We start from the raw sequence: 24,042 nt of genomic DNA, 5'->3' as shown, positions 1-24,042 counted from the left end.
TTGTAATGTTTTTTCCACTAAATTACAATCGTTGATACGTGATAATGAAATAAATTAGGTCATTAGTCCGCGACAACAATTTTGACATAGGTATCTTTAAATTACTTTTAATCTGAATACATTTAAAGCTAAACACATATTTTTTTAACATCGTAGTATCATCGGCTTGATGAAACTGTCGTAGATCTAAACGGTCTTAAGAGCGCGCTAATGCTAGCAAAATTCATAATTGAAATGAAGTAAGCGCCAAATGCTTTTCATTTAAATAACTCGTAAAATACACAATATTTAATAAAATCTCTAGTAACGGCACTTGAGCAAACTTGTAATTCAATAAATTTTTGGCTCCATGATATAAAAACGAAATTAGACAAAAGTTAGAGGTGAATTTGTTTTTTTTTTTGTATCGAGGAATTTTGTATTGTGTTTTTAATTAGAGTCTACCATTGAATTTATAGTGAAGCATCAATACATATTTATTGTTTTTAATTCAAGCATCAAAGTCAAAGTCAAAAATCATTTATTCATGTAGGTAACACAATGTATACTTATGAAAAGAAATATACATTAAATGCTTCTAATTTTAAATTATTAGTGCCCGCTCTTAACTAGTGGAAGACCTATGCCACGTGCTTAAAAATTGTCTAACAAACGACTCATTGGTCTAGTGGTTAGTACCCCTGACTACTAATCCATGAGTCCCGGGTTCGATCCCCGGCTGAGACGAACATCGATGTGATGAGCATTTGGTGTTGTCTTTAGGTCTTGGGTGTTTAAATATGTATTTATATGCCTATCTATCTATAATATGTATGTATATCCGTTGCCTTGTACCCATAACACAAGCTTCACCAGCTTAGCATGGGACTAGGTCAATTGGTGTGAATTGTCTTAAAAAAAACAAATGAAACGCTAAAACCTCGTAGTTATGAATTGTATGACTTAAGACAGTGACAATTATAAAACTCCGTCCTTTTCCGCACGATCATAAGCAGAAAATTATTCGTGTGAATTATGTAATTATATCAAGCGAGGCACATCCTGTCTATAATTACCATAAAATACCTCATTATGATAGATAATTGTGGAGCAAATCTGTTTTCCTTATTACCATCGCGGCGTCAAGATACAGACCACTGATTGTTGAATAATAGTTATATGAATGATTTTATATTGTCTTTTACGCGACACACATTTTCGATTGACATACAAGAACGGAATCTAATATATCTACAGTACTAAATAAATTAAACGAAAGATGGCGCTAGCAACTTCTGTCAGTGTAATCAATATTGCCCAGTTTTTATAACATTAAAAAACCGTTTTACTAGATTCTATTATTCATTAAATGTTAAATTTGTATTTGATATAAATATTTCCCAACTTTTCGGGTACTTAATCAAATATAATTTCAGGTAAATAGGTGACATAGTTGACCCAAGAAACACTAACCAACTCGTGACAATGCATTTAAAGGTGAGGTTTGAATTCTGTTTTCTCTTGATCACAAAACGAATTGGTGTTTTAGAACTTGTTTTAAAACACTTGCGAGCCGGGCAATGTGAGTGTCCATGGGCAGCGGTATCACTTAACATCAGGTAAACCTCCTTCCCGTTGTTATAAAAAAAAAAAACTTAGAGGTGTCAAGGGACACCCGGATGGATCGAAATTCCTTTCGATTAATTTATATGTTAATTGGTACCATAACAGTATGATAGATTTTCTCGACACCAATCTTACGATGAAAAAAAAAAGCCATCATCATCATCATTCCCAGGCGGTCACCCATCCAAGTACTGACCTCGCCCGACGTTGCTTAACTTCGGTGATCGGACGAGAACCGGTGTATTACAATAGCAAATAGCAAAAAAGTGTCGTGACAACTTTTCGCAAGAATTTTTTCCGTCTAGCCCCCTTTCACAACGCGCGATAAGGAACTTCGTTCCAAAAGTTGTTATTTTTGTACCCTACTTGGTTTAATGAAAAGCGAACCTCCAAATGCACCATATGCAACTAGTAATACAAATGTTTATGATAAATTCTTCGAATGGAAACAACTATTTGTGAATGTCTATGTATCGGAAGTCATGAAATTCTTTGCGCTTTAATAATGTTGTACCTTTTACTGACAATTGTTTGATAAGATCTAAAATGTTTTCGTAAGTGAATGAATATGCTAATAATTTAGTTGCATGTTGGTTTTTGTAATTAAATTCAAAAAAATTAGGCCCTCTTGCCGTGTCAAGTGGTCGTATTGTAAAGGATTTTTCAGAGAAGCTTTTTTCATTATCCCTCTAGTGGGGGAGTGTTGTTCTGGTGATTTATATTTACGAACAATATAACATGTGGAATATCGTAAATTTTAACGTATTTTTGAAGTTATACTTCTTTTGACGCGTTAGGGCAAGATGATGAGTGTAAATTTTCACGATGCGCGTGCACACCGTCACAAAAAACCGACACCCTGAAGTGAGCTATAGTCAACATTTTAGTTTTTTCTACTAAAGTAGAATAAAAATTTTGGTAAGATTTTTATCCTGTTACGCCAAAGTATAACTTCTCGTGTGTACATAAGTACACACACGTTTTTGTAATTGTTTTGTCTTTTGTGTATGTACTTAACATACACAAAATATTGATGTCTAAACACCACATATGTTAACCATCGAAAGATTAAACATATTATAAAGTAACTAAGTAGAATGATAAACCAATCAATAAACATTGAATCACTTCTTCAGATGTTAAAATCTGAATTTAATTCTTAAATTATCGTTTTATTCGGTAAAATTGGACAATTATATACGGATAGTTCTTAGATACATAGCAGCCACTATGCCAGGTTTCATCAGACTATCTAAATACTGAATGCCTCACTAGGAATATGAATGAAGAAACTAGCATTTGCAATATACAAAGACGTAATTCGCAGACCCTTTCAAATTCCATTTAATGCCTACACCGACTACCGTTGATTAAACACACACATTCGTGTCGGCCGAGTAATTACGCTCATTGTCACATAATTACAGCTAACATTTGTCATTGCACCCACGCCAACTTTATCTACCGATAAAACATTAGTTTTTTTTATTATCGACTTTTTACGTTTATTATTGCGCGGTTTCACCCGCATTAATTCGGTAACTTTCTATAGCCTAAATCTTGTCTCGGTTAAATAAAAATAAATCAGTGGTAAAACCTTTTTAGGTCTGGACCTCAGATTTCTGTATCTGTTTCATGATCAATCTAATAGGCAAGTTGGTGATCAACTTCCTGTGCCATATGCTGTCGATTTTTTAGGTCTAAGGCAAGCCGGTTTCCTGACGATGTTTTCCTTCACCGATCGAGTGAATATTTTTGTTAGACATATGGTGACACTTTACACTCTATTGTTAATAGCTTCCGCAGCGTACGCGATTTATTTAAAGGGTCTTTCTCATACCTTGGGTTACACTATCGTAGTTTCTGACAGAAGACTCATTTTAATGGGTGCGTTTCATACCTTCGAAGTATGTTTTTTAAAACAATTGGTTGTCGTTTTTCCCAGAGAAGACCTCAACAGGGAGCCGGATTTACAGTTCCCTAGTTCTCAGAAGAACTAAGAAGATGCCTAATGAAGTGAACCGTGGAAGACTTCCAATCATCCAGTTAATGGACCAACTCTTCAGAAGGAGAGTGTTCTGATACATTTTATAGAAGACGCATAAAGCTGCAATGTCTCTGCGTAGAGAGAGAGAATCAAGTCGATCCTACTGATCTGAGATACATTGTATTGGAGATTGACAATTCGACAAGCCTTTCGCTGAATTTGGTCAAAAGAAAAAGAGAAGAAGAAGCTGGTATTTTGGGAGCACCGGAGTCTAAGTTTTCATCTAGGCCTTCACCTTAAATATCGTAAAGCGGATAGCCGGAATCACATACTCGCCATCAATGGGAATGATGAGAATACCTTAAGGAAATTTCGCACAAAGAAGTTTTTAAGTATCACATTATGTAAATCATGTAATTATAATTACAAATAATACGAAAATAGTCACGAGTAATGTTCAGGTCATTGTATATACGCAGTCCCGGAACCCATCAAAAGATACTCCAACGAATTTGAATTTCAAATTTCAAATTTTGATCCAAATGAAACGGGAAAACATTTCATAGAAATAGATTTAGGAGAATTTTAGTTTTGATTGGTTTCATTAGGACATGAAAATATTTGGTTTAATGATTTCGAGCATCCTTTCTAACAGGTTAGTTCCTAAGCTGCATGAAAACCGGAGCTATAAGTGCAATTTTTGTGATATCCTCATTTTTTCACAACGTTTATTTCATAATACACGTAACGTTGTTTGATAAAATACGACTTAAAATATTATAAAATCAGTGACACTACAACCGTTTTAGGTCTGTGCCTCAGATTTCTGTATCTGTTTCATGGTAATTTCTCTAATTAGCTAGTAGGTGACCAGCCTGTGCCTGACACACGCCGTCGACTTCTTGGCTCTATGGCAAGCCTCACGATGTTTTCTTTTACCATTCGAATGTTAAATGCACACATATAAAGAAAGTCCATTGGTGCACAGCCCAGGATCGAACCTACGACCTCAAGGTTGAGAGTCGCAAGCTGATCCCACTAGGCCATCACCATATTATATCTGACACGATTCGACTCTTGGATATGTTCTTAAAACATGTTCATCTAAATCTAATCGGAATGAATATGTCTGGAACTTCAGCTTTTTCGGGCAAAACCTGTCCTCAACTCACCGCTAATAATAAAAATTGTTATAAACGGACTTACCTATTAATACTGTTCATTGCATTCGCTCCTGTGTTATCCCTTTCGTTCCTCTCCCTGGATCCACCTACGAATCTCTCAAAGTTTTCTCTCTCCTTATAATGTCTATCCGGTCTGGGCGATGACGACCGTCTGCCTTGCATCTGCTGTGGCATATTGTTCTGTTGCACCGTCTGCAGAAGGTTGTGATTCCCTTGCGGTTGTTGTAACGCTTGAAGCAACTCCTGCGCATTACTTGCTCCGTTCGAAAGGAAGTTCGGCAAGCCGGGGTTTAATAAGGCGTTTGATAGAGATGGGTTCAGCATGTTCGGCCGTATGTTTGTCTGCTGCTGGTTTGAGTTTAGTAGTTGGTGAGGCTGGGCCATTGCTTGAAGGTTGGCGAGGGATGTGGAGACCACTTGGCCGTTATTAAGTGCTAAGTTTACCATCTGATCGTTGGAGTTCACGTGGTTCACCGGTATTGTTAGGATTGTTTGGGTTGCGATTCCTGTTGAAGAATATATTGTATTAAATAACTTGTCTAGTATAAATTACGATAGTAGATAAATATACATATCACGTTTGTCTTCTACAATAGATTGATTTCTTAATGATGTAGTCATAATTGCCTGTGAAACGTTTCCGCATTAGTTTTATTAATTTCCAGGTAAACGTGTGATCAGCCTTTTTGACCCGAAATAATACTTCCGAGAATCGAACACAAAAGATATACCCAATGTGCAAGGTGTGAAAATTATTATTTCAAAGTACTACAGGATATAGGTTATTAGTTTTTGATAGCACAGGGAGATAACGGGTAGGAAGTATACTGATATAAGGACACTACCAGGAAGCTCGTGATCAGATGCTCTCTTCGGCATTTTAGAGTAATTTTTTGGTATTATTGTACACACCTTGTGAGGTCGGTATAAGTAGCTGTGCCCCCTGGATTCCTTGAACCAACTGACCAGAAGCGAGTATGAGTTGGGGCATCGGTGATGGCATCGCTGGTGGTAGCATATTATTATTGCTCACTGGGTTTGGTGATCCCATTCCTGAAAAGAATATTTTTTTAAATGCTAGACAAAAAACGGTAAATTAACTTTCTTTATCACTAAAACTAATTCATTTGTATAATACGTTGTTTAATGATATTTATGTCAAAGAGGAATGTATAACATGCACTTGTATGAAGATTTTTCTGTTTATGATCCTATGAAATTATCTCTGTACAAGCAAACACGATTGATGCTGATATAGAAATCGAATATTACTTTAGCATTAACAAATAAAACCCAACAAATACCTCTCACACCCGATTAGTTGTATTGTACAACAAACAATAAAATTTATAACACGAAACAACGAAATATAATGGAAAACCGTTTTTGACAATACCGTAACCAAATTTGAATTTTGCAAAAATTGCTTAATTGTGCAATCAGGTACTACTTGTATTTAATGATTCTATCTATATGGCATAACGGTACCCATCTGTCATGGTACTTGAAATCAAGCCTATACTTTCTATTATAATTATTAACAATAAAATAATCGAGACAATAAAACGATATCGTCATTCGAGCATCACAAATCACGAACAAAACGAAAAACATTTATATCATACACCATGACATTTCATTTTGTAATACAGCGCATCAATTAAGAACCGAAAAAAATGTATAATTATCTCTATTAAGACAATAAAATTCTTAATGATAACGCGTGAAAAAATTCAACTCATTATTTCGATTGATGGGGAAGATTTTTAATCGATTTGGTTCGGTAATTACCTAATTTCTGACCTCGATTTTCAAGTTTTTAATGCACAAACCTTGTCTCGCTTATTATACCATTCCGTCTAATTAGTGGTTAACCCTCGAGAGCTGAGTGGTCTATTTGACGCGCTCAAACCTAAGGGCTTAAAAGGCAAAAGGTAACAGTTTTTGCTAAAATAGGATCTGCGAAGTGCAGGGGACGAGAATAGAATTAGCTTAATTCAATTGCAACTTTGTTTCTAAATTTTTAGTTACTCCAGTATTTATGGGATTGCGCAATCAAGTTGGACTTTTTAATTTGGGCCGAAAGCTTTGCAGATGGAGATAAGTGTTTTAGGGTAATCTATACTAATAAAGCTGAAGGGTTTTTTACATTATGTAATAACAAAATTTGCCTTGACGTCATTTGAATTTCTATTTGTGAAAATAATAATCTTTATTTAAGACAAGTAATTGTTATTAACACATGATGATATATTAGCTTTTAACGTATTTTTGGATTTTTAGCCTAATCACATTATACGTTTACAGTTTAAATTCGAAGTAATATTCACTTTTTAGATTTTCACGATATCTTGAAGTTAAATAGGAAAAATATCGTTAGTCTTGAGAATATTTTACTATAGCAACAGGAAAACGAATGAAGTGGGACATGACAAATGTTCAATCTATGACATTAATATAGAAACAGACATATGATTCAATAACGCGACACATCTTATCTTAATATATATATAAATTACGTGTCACGTTGTTTGTCCGCTATGGACTCTTAAACTACCGCACCGATTTCATTCAAATTTGCACACCGTGTGCAGTTTGATGTAACTTAAAAGATAGGATAGCTTACATCTCAATTTATACCCACAATATTATTTTATTGCAAAATATTTGTTTATTATTTGATAGTCACAATTCTAACAGATGGCGCTGTGTTGAAAGTACCAACGTTTCACATAAGCTACAATTTAATGGCATTACCACCAAAACAGCATGGTGGTCCCCATGACTGGTGTTCTCCTACCGTTTCCCTTGAATAGGTTACTACTATGTAATATAACTTGAACCTAAGCCACAGCATAGCTTGGCCGGTCTGCTAGTAATATATAAGTATTTATTTTTTGTTTGTAAGTATTAACTCTAATTAATTTTCCGTTTAAAAAACTCAAATGTTTCTCATCAAAAAGCGTAGGATATAACGTCGAAAACACTAATCATGCTTTAAGTATAATTTAAAATGCATCATTACCTGGTGCACTAACACTCAAATTAAGTGGCGAATTAATGACAGGGTTCGGCATGGAAGTGAGACCCTGGAGATTCGCAGCCAGCTGCGACATCTGCTGTGACATCTGTTGCTGAGAAATCGGCATCCCTTGTTGCATGTTCGCCAGGTTTTGCAGGTTTTGGAACATCGATGCCACTGTGGGGTTAAAGGTTGTATTGTACACTCATAATACATTAGGGAATTAATGTATAGAAATATCATAAAGGTTCAACACAAGATTACTTTAGAAGTTTTCATGAAATTATGATTAGGTTAGGACCCAAAGATGTGGAAGATCAATGTCTATTGAGAAAATATTTTCATAAAAAAAATATGTAATAAATAGGGTAGTGAAATTATAGAAAATGAGAATACCCTTCGGAAGAGCTTAGTACTGTTATTATTGAGAAAATACGTTGAATCATTTACGATTTTCAAACATTTTAATATTATTAGGACATATTTTGTAAATACCCTACGTTAATATTAATTGTCAAACTTATGGTCGTTCGTTTAAGGTCAATTATTGCATTTCGTACACAATATTCTTAGTATTTAAGAATATAATAGCAGAATATATTTAAATGTTAATGTAATAATTAAAAAGCATTCAGTACGAACTCACTAGAGCCATTCAAGTGGGGTTGGTGCGGCGTGCGCTCGCGCGGCGACGGGGTCCGCGGCTCGGCTAGCTGCGCCCGCGGTCCGCCACCCTCCGGCGAACTAGCGCCGCTTTCCCGGTCCGACTCCGCCTGCTGACAATGGAAACACACTTTAAAAATGCCTAAAACAGACTTAGTATTGCTATATTTAGTACTGTAAATGGAAGCGTTGCGTTGTTTGTAAAGCAGGGGCAAGTCGATCAATGCAGTATTCTTATAAGAATATACAATTACGCGCAATTAAAGCTGCTACAGCCGCTTAATCTCTTGGTAACTAATTGCAATTACTCACGGTTTGAATAACGGTTCGTCTTCTTAAAAAAATGCCTGCAATGATAGACTGTTAACATTACTTTCTATCAATCTGATCTGAACGCCATTTACGCGGGCATGTTTCATCTGGTCTCCATAATATATAAAAGCTGTCGAAAATATACAAAAAAGTTTGTCTTCCTTAATTTTTAACAGTATCAATTTCGATAGATGTCGACGGAGTCAGCAAGACTTATATTTTTTTTTTTGATGGGCGGATAGATAGCCTCTATTTGCTGTCGTTAATTTCTCTAAGAATCCCTCCTGCTGCGACATGTTCCATGTGCCTCGTTATAACACGAATTACCTTCATAATTCGCCAATGTTTCGGGTTTTATCTAACTTTGACACTAATTATGAGGATATTGATATTTTCCGCCTCAATAAAGAGGATGTGAGGAAATATTCTAATATTTCCTGAGAGGCGGAAAGACTGTGACTTTGTTAAGCAGTAACAATTTAGTTTTTTCTTTTAAATATTAACTGTTTAATGTTAAACTTCAGTTTTCATTTATTTTTTTCTTTTTGTCTTTCAATGTACTTACTTATGTTTTCGGTTTTGGCTTTGTATAATATTTAAGCGTTTTGTTTTATACTATGTATGTTAGCTGTAAGATTATAAATAAATAAATATCTATAATTAAATTATTTTCTAAACATAACTGTGTCTAGGAACCGTCATCAATGCCCCACATTTCAATTTACGATTCTTTACAAATCGCTGGACCACGACACCTAGAGTCATAGCTGATAATTGGGCAACAAGGAACAATTTCTGTCTCTGGGTTCCAGTTCTTTAGCGAACCGTGTAAAATACGGACACTTAGATTCAGTAATTATATTTCTTTCTTATTAATGAATCATAAATATTACATATTTTGAAGAGTACTAAATTCGACACAATTATTTTCATTTTAATCTTCATTAGTTCGTGTTAATCTTATTTATTTTAAACACATTTACATATTATTTAGTATTTCTTATGAAGTTAAAAGTTCTGACATAAATTCATCTAGATTTTGTCGAATACGAATGATATGGTACCAATATTGTATATTCAAGGAAGTCATGGTTCAAAAGAGTTTTAAGGCCCGGAAAAAAGATTTCGGATGGTTTTGCTAAAAAAACTTTTGACGTCAAATTATGATTTAGTCGTTGTTAGTATTGTAACTTTAAACGAACCGTTAATCATATATCATATAGAACCATCAGAAGTACCTAATTTTCATAGGGTTTTTAAAGCTTATAATCTAAACAATTAAGTGACACGGAAGGATAAAGACGCAAGGAAGAAGTGACTATAGCTTGTTAAGTTTCTAGGGATAACGAATTTTGATTTCATGGTTTTAGTTTTAAACTTATTTCATATTGAATAGCATAGCAATATACGTATACGTGGACATAAAGCTTGCTACTTCTTGCACACCGTGATTTACTAATAATAATAATATATATTTAAAAAAAATATATAATAGGTAGGAAGCTCACCTAATGTTAATGCTTATGTCCATGGACACTCACATTGCCAGAAAGCTCGCAAGCGCGCTGCCGGCCTTTATATCTAATTGTGTGTTTCGAAGTTAACTTACTAGTATTTTTTTTATTTTGATAGATAAAAGTAATAAATCGTAAAAAAATATAAAACTTTTGATTCAAAACATTCGTAAAATCCACCACGCATTCTAAATTTAAAAATATCGTCAGTTCACTCAAAAATAATAAAATAGAAATCCTAATTTAATTGTTGTTAAGGCTGTATTTATCGAAATTGATAAATAATTAAGGAAATTAAGATAAAATTTTATCGATGGCGGTTATATCTAATAGATAATTGCCGCTATTAGCTATAATTAATATTAGCCTTGGAAATATAATAAAGTATATTGTTGTCTAAAATTAATCATGCATAAATTTTATTTATGTGTTTTTTAATTAAATTGTCGGCGTGTGGGTTACATAAGGTGTAATTAACTATTAGATGAGGTCTTTTATATAATGATTTGATTTAAAGTTAATATTTATTAAATAATAGAACTAATCAGTAGAGATTTTTGATTATTATTAATAAGGAAATACATTATTTTTATCTCAATATTATGGTAAATTTTTACTGTTATATTTAGGAGTGTTTAATGTTTAAACTAATAATATCAAATACATCTGGATCAGGTTATTATTGAAATATTCAAAATAGTTTTTCATAATATAACGTTAGAGTAGGTATATTACAGTTGTTTTTTAAATGAACAAAGTTATTTTACCAATTATTGTCGTTATAATTACAACTTAAAATACTATACTATCTTATCTCATAATTAAACCGAGAAAAAATATGAATTAACGAATAAAATATATAATTTTTAAATTACTTACGAAAGACAATGTCATTCTCCCCACACTTATTTTAATTAGTTCGTCACTTCCGGAAAATTTCAGTGTCTATAATTTTCCCGTAACACGCTGCATTGTTGGCGAGTTTTCCGAATTTTTCACAACACGTCCCGAAGCCGAAAACTTTGTTGAAAGTTCAGAAACGCACTACTCACAAACACGTGATAATAAAATCTTATTAGAAAGTTTTTTATTGAAACTATTTGCACGTTTTTCCACTTGTACGCGTTGAAAAGTTTTGTTAAAAGTTTAGTTAGATAGCGCAGCACGTATCGGCCTGGCGTTCATATTTTTTATTTTTTTATTTATTTATCCGCGGCACACATACAGCCGCGCGCCGAGTTGCACAGCGCGGAATGAAAGCGTCATCAGTTTAAAAAATCAACCCCTTTAGTGGTGGTTGGAAAAAATGCGGCCCCGCGGGGTGGTGGGCGGTCACCCGAAATCCTTGCCAAAGCGATCGCCATCGGCTCGACTTGTCACTTGTCGAATAAGCATAATAATTAGACTTTTCGATTAGCGATTTAATTGAACGCATTTTTATTATACTCAACTTTTAATATTCCACATTCAATAAGAGGAGATTGCAATGAGGAATATTAATATTATTATTGATTTTTATATATATATTTCGAATGGATTTTACGTAAACTAGTTATCGTTGGAAATTTGTTTAGACAATTTAGAAAGTTGTACTTTCTCGGGCTGATTATAAGGACTATAGATTGTTTTTACGTTGAGTATTTATTTTCGTGTTTCATTGTTTGGATGATTGGGTGGTGTTTCGGTGATAATGTGTTGTGAATTTTAAAATCAAAGTGAAAACTGGCTTAATAGTTGATGCGGCTGAGTTAGAGAACATTTGTTTAAAATTCAACCACAGAATAAAATATGAGGTGGCTGACCAAACCGGACAACGGTTCGCAGAAAAAATTATCACCAGCAAATAACATTCGAAATAATCAGCGGTACACGAAAAAATCAGTAATTATTCAGATGAAGTTGGACGAACGAAGGGGGTAAGGGGGCAAAGGCCGGCCAAAATAAAAACGGCGTTGCGTAGGGGCGACACCCCCGCCCCCCGCCTCTACAAATGTTATCTAACTGCGTTCGCTTGTGCCGCGGCGCCGCTCCGCTCGGAATTAGCGCGCCCGTCCAATTTTCAATTTGTACTCAATTTTTCCTCCGATAGTTGGTCCTAATGGAAATGGCTCGCCGATCACGGATTTCGTCTGAGCGCGCGGAGCTAGAGCGGTCCGACTCCGCGAACACATTACACTTCATTATTTGGCCGCAAAGTGGGTATTATCGGGCGCGGGCATACACGCATACTTGGCCGTGCGGATGTGTGTGTAGATTTTTACTCATTAATTTTAAAACGCTCTGGATTTTTTTCAGGGCGGGTGCTAGGGTGTAGGGGGTAAAAATTGGCGATGGCCGCCGGGCGGGGTGTCACCGGCGGGGGTTATTAAATAGATTGGTCCGCGGCCGAACGGAGCCGCCGATCTGCACTTGTACTCGCGTCATTAACGGGTTGAGAAGCGATTTAAAATCGTGAAATAACAGCCTGTTACAGGAAAAGTTGAGCGGGGCTTATTGGTCCCGCGTCGTCCAGCGTGATTGCAATAAAGCGTGTCAGTGTTAGATGTCTTGCACGTAGCGTTGTAACTGTTGCGGGCGCGCTAAGGGCCTAGCTGAGATCCAGTCCGGCGACGAGGGCGTAATTGGCTGCGACGAAATGCGATATGTTACACACACGCGTAAGCATTTTTTTAAACTGCCCGTTCGGTAGGGTGACCGGGGGATGGGGAGAGGAATTGTGAAAAATACTCGAAAAAAAGGCGAAATTGTAGCAGATATATAATTAAAGTCGGACGTACGGTAACACTGTATGGCCATGTATTATGCAGACAGGAGTCCGGTGTCGCGCACTCGATTCGACTACGAAACGACAACGAAGAAATATTAATTGAAACGGCTGACGTAATATTTAGACTTGAAGTATTTTGTTAAACTGAAATATCATCATGAATAAAAAAATAAATCTAATTAGCACGCAATTAAGTTGCACTTTTTAATTATGTTTCGTATTTTATCGAATTCAAGTACAGCAACTACAAATCATAATAATTAGCCTGCGAGAAAAAAATTGATAAATCAGGTTAAGTGTGATTTCGATTTGCAGTTTTATATTTTTATTTCCTGGTACTGTTTTCCCACAGTGATTTTGCTATTCAAATTCAAAATAGTACTGTGAGGTCAAGATCAGATATTGCGATTTCTATTAGGGAAAGCCTTAATAAGATTTACAATTACGAAGGGATTTTGAGATGTTTACAAATCTGTTGTATTCATAGTGAAGTTGCCATGTATTAAGAACATTTTAACTATTCTCGTGACATAATAAATAGAGACTCTAAGACTAAAAGATACAAATACAATCTTTTCGGCGGACAAATATATAATCAATCTATCTATATTCCGCGAATGAATGTATAGTGCATGACCGCATGTGCATTCCGCCTAAATTCTTAAATCATGTGGATCGACGCGCGAAATGTCATGTTGGAGCGAATTTGAACTTGGCGCCGCATGTCAACACTTTGTAAGTTACTGACATTCGAATTTTAAATTTTAATATTTTATCAACCACTCTGTTGCACTCGGAACATATTGTGCTTTGAAAAATGGTTATGCTGTCGGGTTTATAATATTGTTTTAGTAAAAAAACTAACCCAGCCTTACTTAGAAACTTTATTAAAGCATAGATATGATGTCCTTATTGGTGAAATCTATCTTTATATTCTTAACTAGTAATAATAATAAAAAAATTGATAAATAGAAAATTTAAGCAAATTTCATAAGTTTGGTCGCTTTGGGTCTCCTTGCTGTATTGCGATACTTATTCGTTGAGCGAAGAAAGCAGCCTTGGGGCAGCCGGTGCTATATACCAGGAGCCAACTTAAATCTATAAATAGTGCCTGTGCATAACACAGCCCAAGAGTCTCTACTCCAAAAGGATCAAAACCAAAGTTGGAGGAAAACTCTTCTATTTGGGCTGTTTACTTCTTTTTCAAATTACTTATTAGGAAAAAAGAAGGTTTCGATGGTACATAATGTAGAAAGCTGTAGGACTATTCTGTAAAATCTTAATATATATAAATTACGTGTCACGTTGTTTGTCCGCTATGGACTCCTGAACTATCGAACCAATTTCAATCAAATTTGCACACCGTGTGCAGTTTGAACTAACTTAAAAGATAGGATAAGCTTACATCTCAATTTATACCCGCAATATTATTTTATTACAAAATATTCGATTATTATTTGGTAGTCACAATTCTAACAGGTGGCGCTGTGGCATAACCACCAAAAAAGCTTGGTGGTCCCCATGACTGGTGTTCACCTACCGTTTCTTTTGAATAGTTTACCACTATGTGATATAACAAAAACCTTAGCCACAGCAACGCTTGGCCGGTCTGCTAGTCTTTTATAAAAATTAACTTGAACTAGCTGTTATAATTAAAAACCGCTATAAAATTTACGTACTAACCTCTTGGTAATTCGTCAAAATAACGCCTACAAAAGGGTTGTTAAGTCCAAGGGTCTACAAATGGCAGATGTCATAGGGTCCCAAATAACATCAAATTCAATGGAAACTTTTCATTTATATCGTAATTTCCCTTCAATTACCAACCATTTATTGGCCGGTAAACTAATTACTGAACTGATCAGAGTGTATTTTTGTTTACCCTAATATGACTCCGGAAATTGATTTTGGATCGCTGATGTATTTTCAAAGCATGGGAAATAAGTTTTTGCAAGTTCTTGAAGATATTAAGATTGAGAGTCCAGAAATGCTAAGTATGACTGCTGAATGTCATCACAGTAACAAATAAACGGAATTTTTTGATACTAACGTTCATTATTTTAGCAACGCAACGCAATAACAATAATATTAGCGTCACGAAGATGTGCAGCGTTTTTGTCGAAGAAAAGGAAGAGAGTGATTGAGCCCGATTGAGAGAGAGTAAGAAGGGCGAATTACCTTATAGAAATTATATTTTTTAAATTAAAATTTTGTAAAGGGCATTAATGAAATATTAGTATTTTATATTTTATGCAAAATAATTTATTGAAATCTCAAATGAAGAATTGTAAATTAAAATGCCACGTGTTTTTACTATCGAATAAATACATTAAAAATTAAATTTATAAGTTATATTAATTTTCGACGCTTTTAATATTTTCATGACAGTTAAATTGAATAAATTCCTAATACATCTTTCTTTTTCCCTAAGTCTAAGTCTCGGAAATCTAAAGATAGATTTGTACAAATATGAACAAGGCTTAAAAATTTGCCAAAGAAGTTTCACTTCTGACATGTGTATTGTGTACTTTGTACATTGCATTTTTTATTTTTTTCTAGTCTGTTGTATTATAGAATAATATTTGTCTATACATTTTAAATCAAGCAATTAAAAAACGTCTCTCCTGATTTCTATTGAGTCGACACTGTGGTGAAGTATAGGTCAAATTCACTTTAAATTCCAATTATCAACTACTTAATAACAAGTACGCATAAATGTGATTATAGAGGTCCATGCGCAAGAGCATGACGTCACAGCAGGGACCCCCGGGGCGCGTGTACTCAATTGCTTAGTTAAATTGTTCAATACAATTTTTCAAAATAGAAATTCGAATTGAATTAGGGAACAATTATTAGGGTTTTAATGGGTATTATTGATTTGTAGGGTGTGGGGTTGTGATTATTGGTACTGTACGATTATTGAAAAACAATCTAAAAATTGTCGAATTCTGATTCTAATTTAAATTCAGAGTCAATTAATTGTGGTACCACCTGCAAGTATTCTTATCCATAAAAAATAAAATAAAAATAGCCTGCACTTTTTCTTTTATAGAATAGAGGGCAAACGAGACGCCCAAAAAAAGCAGTCATCGTAGCCCATGGACACTCATTCTTCCACTTGTCTCTCATTTTCACACACGTTCCAATCCTTCCCCACCATTCCTTTTATACCATATTCCCAGGTTTCTGATGGATGTCCTCTCTTATTTTATCCCACTGGTCCATCCCAAGTAAGGGTAATTTTGACCCACAAACGCGGGTGCGTTATAATGCGTGTACTATTTATAATTAATTTTCAAATTATAAAGTTATACATAATCTAGGTTTTATGGGACCGGAATAAAATCATTAAAAGAACTTATTTAGAAGCCGCTTACACGTAGTATATTCCGTGAATTTCAAGTGGTATAACTATATTGTTTCCTGTACTTTAGTCAAAGGCAAATAGTAATTCTATTAATAATCGATCGTGACATTAGCGTATCCTACAATGATGTACTGGACTGAACGTATGGGCTATCGCACAGAGGGTGTTTAGAAGGTAGCAAAGAAGCAAAATATGTTCTTACTAAGCTAGCATCAGCGTTCTAGTTCAATTTCTTATAAGGAACGCTTTGGCTAAAACTGATATCCAGATTGAGCATTCTAATAAACGAGCTAGGTCTGGGAGCTTATAGTTACTCCCCTCACACTTAGATATCGAGTTTCATTTAGTTTTGATAATTTAATTGTTTTGTTTAATTTTTTACTATCGCTCCGTGTATATTAAAAATTCTTGTCACATTAAAAATGGTGTTTTCATTTTCTGGTACTAAGATCAGTGACAAGCGTTGGCAAGCTTTTAAAATGTAGAGTAACTGATAATCTATATATCTATGATACCGATTCTAAAAATAAATAATAACCATTTACAAAACCTTAAAGTTAACAATAAAGATTCATTTCCAGTCGTCAATAAACCGAATTGTAAAGATAGCCTTGCTTCAGTGACTTATTGTCGACTTTCCCACTAATTGAAACGTACTTCAAATAAATATACGCCCGTCAGTCGAATGTTTGTCTTATAAAAGAATCCCCTTATATAAATTTGACCGCGTACAAAGCGCGCACGTTCAATCGACATCCCTCGAAGCCTGCAGTAGTTTTTCAAATATGCAATTTACTGATTTAAAAAAACAAAAAGCAACGCGGGTCGGGTCGCCCGGCCGGACCATGGAAAATGGCGTAAAAAAGAAAGTAAAAAAGCATTGAAAATGTAGGCGTAGTAAGTAGTATACGCCATCAACTGTGACCGCCCTCCGTACGTACAATTTCGTTTACAAAGATAAGATTGTTATTGAAAATCGACAAATATATCTAATACACGAATTCACGTTACATATGTTTGAGTGCTTTACTGCGTAGTACTCAGTATGGGACTACTGAACATGTAGACAGATAAATGTTCTACATTATGATTAGTCTTTTGCGTGTAGATAAAGAAATTCGGAGCTCGATGGGCCTTAACTTAAGTTGTGATTAAAATACGTACAGCGAAAGCAAACATTATGAGACACCATATATTGATGAGCAAGAAACAATTGCTGGCAGTGTCGGGCGCGTACGAACTTACTCGGAGAAGCACCATTTATGCGTGTTTTGCGCACTCTAAACACTATTGCATGTGAGACGGGATATATTTAGTTGCACACTGGATGAATTCACAAGAATTGCATTATTTATAATTAGTTACAAAATGGTTTAGGTTTTAAGTTTTTACTTGTTATGTTTATATTATGTTTTTATGTTTAGTTTTCTATTTAAGTTACTGTAAAAATAGGAAATAAGGAAAATAAATAATTGTATTAAGCCTAAAATTTGACAATAATGAGAAGGAATTCATGAAAGATATAGACGCGATCTGAGGCTAATTACCCAAATGGGGTTTTAGTTTTACTAGATTATGAATAATATTACAAATTAAAAATGGTTATATTTAACCTATCGTATAAATTTTTTAACAAGTTTCAATTGGAATTAAAGCGAAGCAACCTGATATTTATTGTTTACATTAAAGTATGGATTTTATAAGCCTTTTTTAACAAGACATCCTAAGGGAAGATACTAATGAGCATGATCTAAAACAAAACAAATAAACTTTTTTTAAGGTGGAGTGAACATTTTATTTTTACAGTATTTTCGGAGTTTGAACAGCTCGGCACAAATTTCTTATGTAAACAACCTAGTAGTAGGTACTACTTGACATTATTTAACAGTTATTCTTTCGCAGGAATTCAAACTTAGGGATTCTCTTTAATGGTCTACATAAGTTAGTAAAGTTTAGCTAATTTATATAGATAGATATTTATAAATTAAAATTCCTCTAATAAATATGAAATTTGTAAAATATATATTTAAAAATAATTACGTAGATGAAAGTTCGTAGCAAAATATTGCTACGCTCTTCTACGTATACCCGGAAGTAAGTCACAATTCAAATCGTGTTAGTAATTCCGAATTCAATTACGAAATTTATAAAATAAAAAATTCATTTACACATCAATTAAATTTTCAAATCTGTTTTGTGTAAAATTCCCTGAAATAAACGACATAACAGTAATTACATAGCATCACTGAAAAAACTAATACGCGTAATTTGCGTGAAAAATAAACAAAAGAAAGCGAAAGAATACATATTCGTAAGCCACAATTACAATCGACATTTGCAATTAAAATAATGACAGTCACACCTATAGTACAATTATGTGGAAAATTCTGTTTTATACGAATTAGGGATAATCAAAAAACTTAATGCGTCGTAATGATAGGTAATGATGGTATAGCGCGGTCTCTTGATAATGGTTCTAATCGCCTTGTTTATAAAACCCCAAAGGGATTTGATGTTTTTTAACCACACCTTGAACTAAAATATTGTGATATCGCGACATATTGTCATTAGAAATACAATAATCCGCCCTATAACGCTTAGATTTCTCAAGTTATATTTCTGTAGTGTGAAATTTATAATGATTTGTCAAGTACATATTTCGTTTTGCGTACCTTTGCACATTTCAATTGTGTTGTTATAAAATTAAACTAAATAAGTTTATTAAATTCGAAGTTTTTGAATTGTTCAAAAAAACGATTTTACGAGAAAACTCTTACAACGCCATTTCCTATAAAGCGCTCCGGGTCTACCGCGTTATAGGGGGAATCATTATCTTCCAAATTTATATTATAACAACGCTTACATATATAAACTTTCACCATATAATATTCAATAAGATGTAGATGATCAGGCTTCTGTGTCCGATACACGTAAATATTTGAGCCTTAGACATAACCGTATCCTCATGATTTTTCTGAACTAACATAGATTTTAAAATGACTAAGACTAAGCTTCTTAATCAAATTTATATTAGAGTCACTTCACCAGAATGTACGTGAAATTTCTCTTCATATAAAACCTAATTCAAACACGAAACATCTTTAACAAACACATCGATATGTAACTAAAAGCCCGAACTAAGTTATTTCATTATACACTAACTTGCAGTGTCGTAATAGTGTCTGAGTAGAGGGCCGGACTGAGCCATTAAGGAGGGGAAATTAGTGCATTATTGACTGATTTCCCTTTTCAACTAGCTGATAGACGGTTCGCACCGGCTTTTCGATTTAAAACACGGCGCCATGTTTACTACATTAGCGCTCTATTTGTTTTGATAGGAGAATTTATTTATAAGCTTTTTGATTAAGAAAATATAGACAATAGGTATAAAACAAATAATATATTATATTATGTCAATAATCCCGCTTCTATCATTCACCAATATTTTCGGAAACACGAGCAAATATGGCGCCAAAAAGTTCTAAATAACCAAAAATCCTGGTAACGTTTAATTAGAAAGTACAAGTAAAACCTACAAAACGTGTAATTACAACCGTTTTGAATTTGGAACAATAGTCAATCGAATGATCCAGCCCCCGCGACAAGTCTCCTACCGACTCCTACACTCCTAGTACCTCCAATTAGTTTTTATGGCGCGCTTCATTACCATCCTGTGTTAATTATTATTGTGCTGACGAATGCCTTTCTCACTCGACAACCTAATTAGAGCATGCCTGGTTTTTTCCCTTTCGCTTCCTTGTCAGCAAATATAAGGGGTGTCAAATGTATGCTTTTTATGGGCGCGCGGCGAGTTGTTGGCTGTTATGTTTATTTGTTCTGTCGAGTCGAGCGCGCGAATAAAAAATAAAAATGCATTATCTATGGCTCATGATAGATGCTAAATTATGCGTATAGGAACTTTATAGCCGGAGTTGAGCGTTTTTATAATCTGTGTACGAGTACTCAAAGGAGAATATATGAAAAATAATATCGATCGAAATTCAAATATTCAAGTATTTTTTCTACAAGTGAGCGTTTTTAAGGCAATTTTTGCGCAACACTACGTGGAACCAGCTGCCTACTGACTTAAGGTCAGAAAGAAAAGAGCGTATCAATTATTGAAAGGCCGGCAACGCACTTGCGAGCCTTCTGGCATTGTGAGAGTCCATGGGCTTATCACTTAACATCAGATGAGCCTTCTGCTCGTTTGCCTCCTATTATATAAAAAAATATTCAAACGCAACTCTTGCCCGACAGTAGTGAATTAACTTTTTAATGTCAAAAAAGTCCAGGAGCTCAAGCTTCTAGAAAGCTTTCAATAACCGTGGAATAGAAATCGATACTCCAGAGAAATCCGCAATATTGAATACAAAATAATAGTCGGCGTTTCTTTGTCTTCACGCCTATGCCTACGCATCACTTGTCGTTACTTTTTTACGCGAATAATAACTTAATTGCGCCCATTGTTAAGAAAAAGGGTTCCCGCGCATTCAAGTAGTTTTTAATCTTTCGGGCAATATGCGTCTTAATAAGCGAAACCATAAATTCATTCACTAATTGGTGCGATTAGAAATTTTAATTATTTTATTGATTTCTTTTGTAATTTTATCGGACGCTTTATAGTCGAATTCGTTTTCTGTTTAATAGTTGAAATTGATTGTTGGCGTGTTATTTCTTTGATTTCACCAATTACAAATTTTTCACCGTACATTAAAATCGTTATTAGTAACATGAGATTCCATTATGAACAATTATAGATTATACTTAGTGGTAATATTTTAAAGTTGTGTTTATAATTGATTTGGATTTGAATTATAATTTTGAGTTTTATCTTTAGTTTCGTTTAGCTATTGTAATTAACATTTTGTTATTTTGATTGTTGCAAGAGTAGATATAAAATCAGGTAACTTAAATGGACAATCATGCAACAGCCTTTGATAATGCTGTGTTGTAATGTTGTGTAATGATTTTGTTTTATTTTTTTTTGAATTTATCATTTAAAATTTGTATACATTGAAATTATTAATTATGACTGGAAGTTAAGGATTATTTATAGTAATATTTGATTTTATTTTTTAATGCATGCACATATTATGTAATAATTAATCATATGATATACTTGTTTAATATCTTATTCATTATGGAAATAAAGAGGCTTTATAATGCAACAGCCTTATCCCTAACAAGCGATCTCTTCCAGGCAACTCTGCTAAGGAAAAAGGGGAAAGTGCAAGAACTGCATATTAAACCAATAATAGTAGATTGTTATCGTTGTTTGATTGTTAAAGCAAGGTACTTTATACGTCAGGATATAAATGATAAAGACCGGCAACGCACTCGCGAGCCCTCTGGCATTAAGTGTCCATGTGCTTATTACTTAAGTACATCTGTCGAGCGTACTCCTCGTTTTATATAGAACAGGGTGCCCTTTTGGAAAAAAATATCTTTAAAAAAACAAAAGGTATTGGTTAATTAGAATTTTTGGCCTAAGATGTTTTCCTTTACCTACTGTATATAAAGATCTTAATTGCACATACAAAAAGTCCGTGGTGTATGCTATTTTTATAATTTTGTTTAATTGCGTACATAGAAATCTCCGCGTTTCACACTAAAAGCAGTTACTATATATAATTAATCGTTTCAACACTTCCGGTTGAAGCAATAACAGTCATTCCGCTCTGAAAATCTAAAAGAATAGCGTTAATAGAACAAACATTATCCCTACAATATCAGTCATGAATAGCTCAGCGATATAATGATCTTAAAATAATGTAATGACGCTGTCGGCCTTTTACTAACCACCGAAATGTGATCCCCAATCAAGCTAATATCATCCTTATTGGTATTATTATAAGATTTATAGCGGATTCAAGTTACACTGGACATAGTAACATGAGATCATGGTTGCCATTTGATTTATTCGTTTTAACCGTCTTGACCCACATTCGTCGTATTGCCTTTAATTGTTAATAAGCATAATTAATACGCGTGTTAAGTACGGTAAATGAAGAGAATAGAATTATATGTAATTTATCAATGAATAGTTTTTGCACATATAAAAATCTTAAACTAACGTAACTTCCAATGGTAGCGAACTATACAAACTCAAGAATATTACGTTATTGTACCAAAACCAAATTTTATACTTTGTGTACATACAAGTAAAAGGACGGCAACGCATCCGCAATCCTCCGCTTGTTATTCCATGGGCCGTTTCATTAAAAAATGTCTAAACGTCGGCATATTCGCGCATGTAAAATTATAAAATTTGACTGCTTTTACATTTTTTTCTATAGAACAGGGGGCAAACGGGCAGAAGGCTTACCTGATATTAAGTGATACCGCCGCCCATGGACACTCTCAATGCCAGAAGGCTGGCGAGTGCGTTGCCGGCCTTTTATTTGTATTTAACGACTCGTCCCAACTTATAAGGCTTTAATCTAGGCTTTTGGCTTCCATAATAAGATAACTTTATAACGCATTGTTATTTACTACAGTTATACCATCGGAGCACAGACCCGTTGTGTCACTATAAACTTTTAAAGCGAGAAATACTGTAAAAATAGAGAAAAAAAAACAAAACCAGAAACAGAAGGGACTTTAAGTTGCTGTCACTGATTTTCAGTTGGCCCTAACGTTTGTTCTCTACTGCCTTTTTACATACTTAGTTCTCGATTTAATATAGACCTGGAAAATGGCCACTTAAAAAAACTGGCTATTGCCTGGTCGAACTAGTATTGAAAATTTCATTTTGTGTTGAACAGGCTATTTATCATTGGCGCACAGGAGTGATACGAACCCACGATCACAGGGACAAGGGTCATTTACTGAAGCCTACACTGCTCTTCTTTCTAAGTGATTCACTTGCTCCTACAGTAAAAGCAAATATCGTGAGAATACCAGTCTCAAACACAAAAATCGATGACAAAAGTCAAAAATCATTTTTCCTATAGGTTACACAATGTACACTTATGAACGTCAAAAATGAAATAAACATTAATTGCTTCTAATTTTACATTAACTTCCATTTCTCAAATCAAGGGCGTAGAACGGAAGAGAAGAACTAACAATATACTCTCCGCCACTCCTTTTAATCGCCAAGTTTTCTGTTTTACACATCGTTTGTAAGGAGCTGCAACCATTACGCCATGTTCCACATGACATCTTAAGTAATAGATAATAATAAAATAAATTAAAAATAAAGATTTGTCCTCTATCAGCAGGAGGCATGGTGAAATAAGTGCACGCACTTACATTCTCAAATTGATTTTTTTACACAAATTTATGAAATAAATAGATGCAATCTGAGTCCATATAGGGTTGTAGCGCCACTGTATTATTATTGAATCCATGTACATACACTAATATTATAACTACTTTAGCGAAACCGCGTCGTTATAATAAAAATACAATTGACCTCGACTATAAGTGCGGAATCTTAAGTACGAAGTCTCGACATCTATTAAGTTTCGTAATAACTAGTAATCATTGCGATAATTAGACACATGATAAGTATGTGGGTATAATTATTTTTTAAATTAAATCTCGTGATCACTCACGTCAATTATGTGTTATGGCTTGGCCGCAACTTTTGCGGAGATTAAAAAAAAAAGAAGAAATA

General features: G+C 34.3%; 1 protein-coding gene across 7 annotated transcripts in view; it reads right to left on the bottom strand.

Annotated features, from left to right (window-relative positions):
• Window positions 1–24,042, bottom strand: part of LOC125053879 (POU domain, class 6, transcription factor 2) — a 133,334-nt gene that overhangs the window by 25,705 nt on the left and 83,587 nt on the right. For 4 of the 7 annotated variants that reach the window (XM_047655481.1, XM_047655480.1, XM_047655486.1 and 1 more), the window contains 4 exons: window positions 8,445–8,574; window positions 7,802–7,975; window positions 5,689–5,829; window positions 4,799–5,282 (listed from right to left, as the gene is read on the bottom strand). In XM_047655481.1, the coding sequence (XP_047511437.1) occupies window positions 4,799–5,282; window positions 5,689–5,829; window positions 7,802–7,975; window positions 8,445–8,574 (929 nt within the window). Of the gene's footprint in view, window positions 1–4,798; window positions 5,283–5,688; window positions 5,830–7,801; window positions 7,976–8,444; window positions 8,575–11,166; window positions 11,525–24,042 lie in introns of those variants that run through there. The other 3 variants (XM_047655483.1, XM_047655482.1, XM_047655485.1) reach the window with 2 other exon arrangements.

Source organism: Pieris napi, chromosome 11 (assembly GCF_905475465.1).
Source record: "Pieris napi chromosome 11, ilPieNapi1.2, whole genome shotgun sequence".
Lineage (NCBI taxonomy): Eukaryota > Metazoa > Arthropoda > Insecta > Lepidoptera > Pieridae > Pieris > Pieris napi.
Note: the sequence above shows the minus strand (reverse complement) of the source record. Positions and strands in the feature narration are given on the sequence as shown.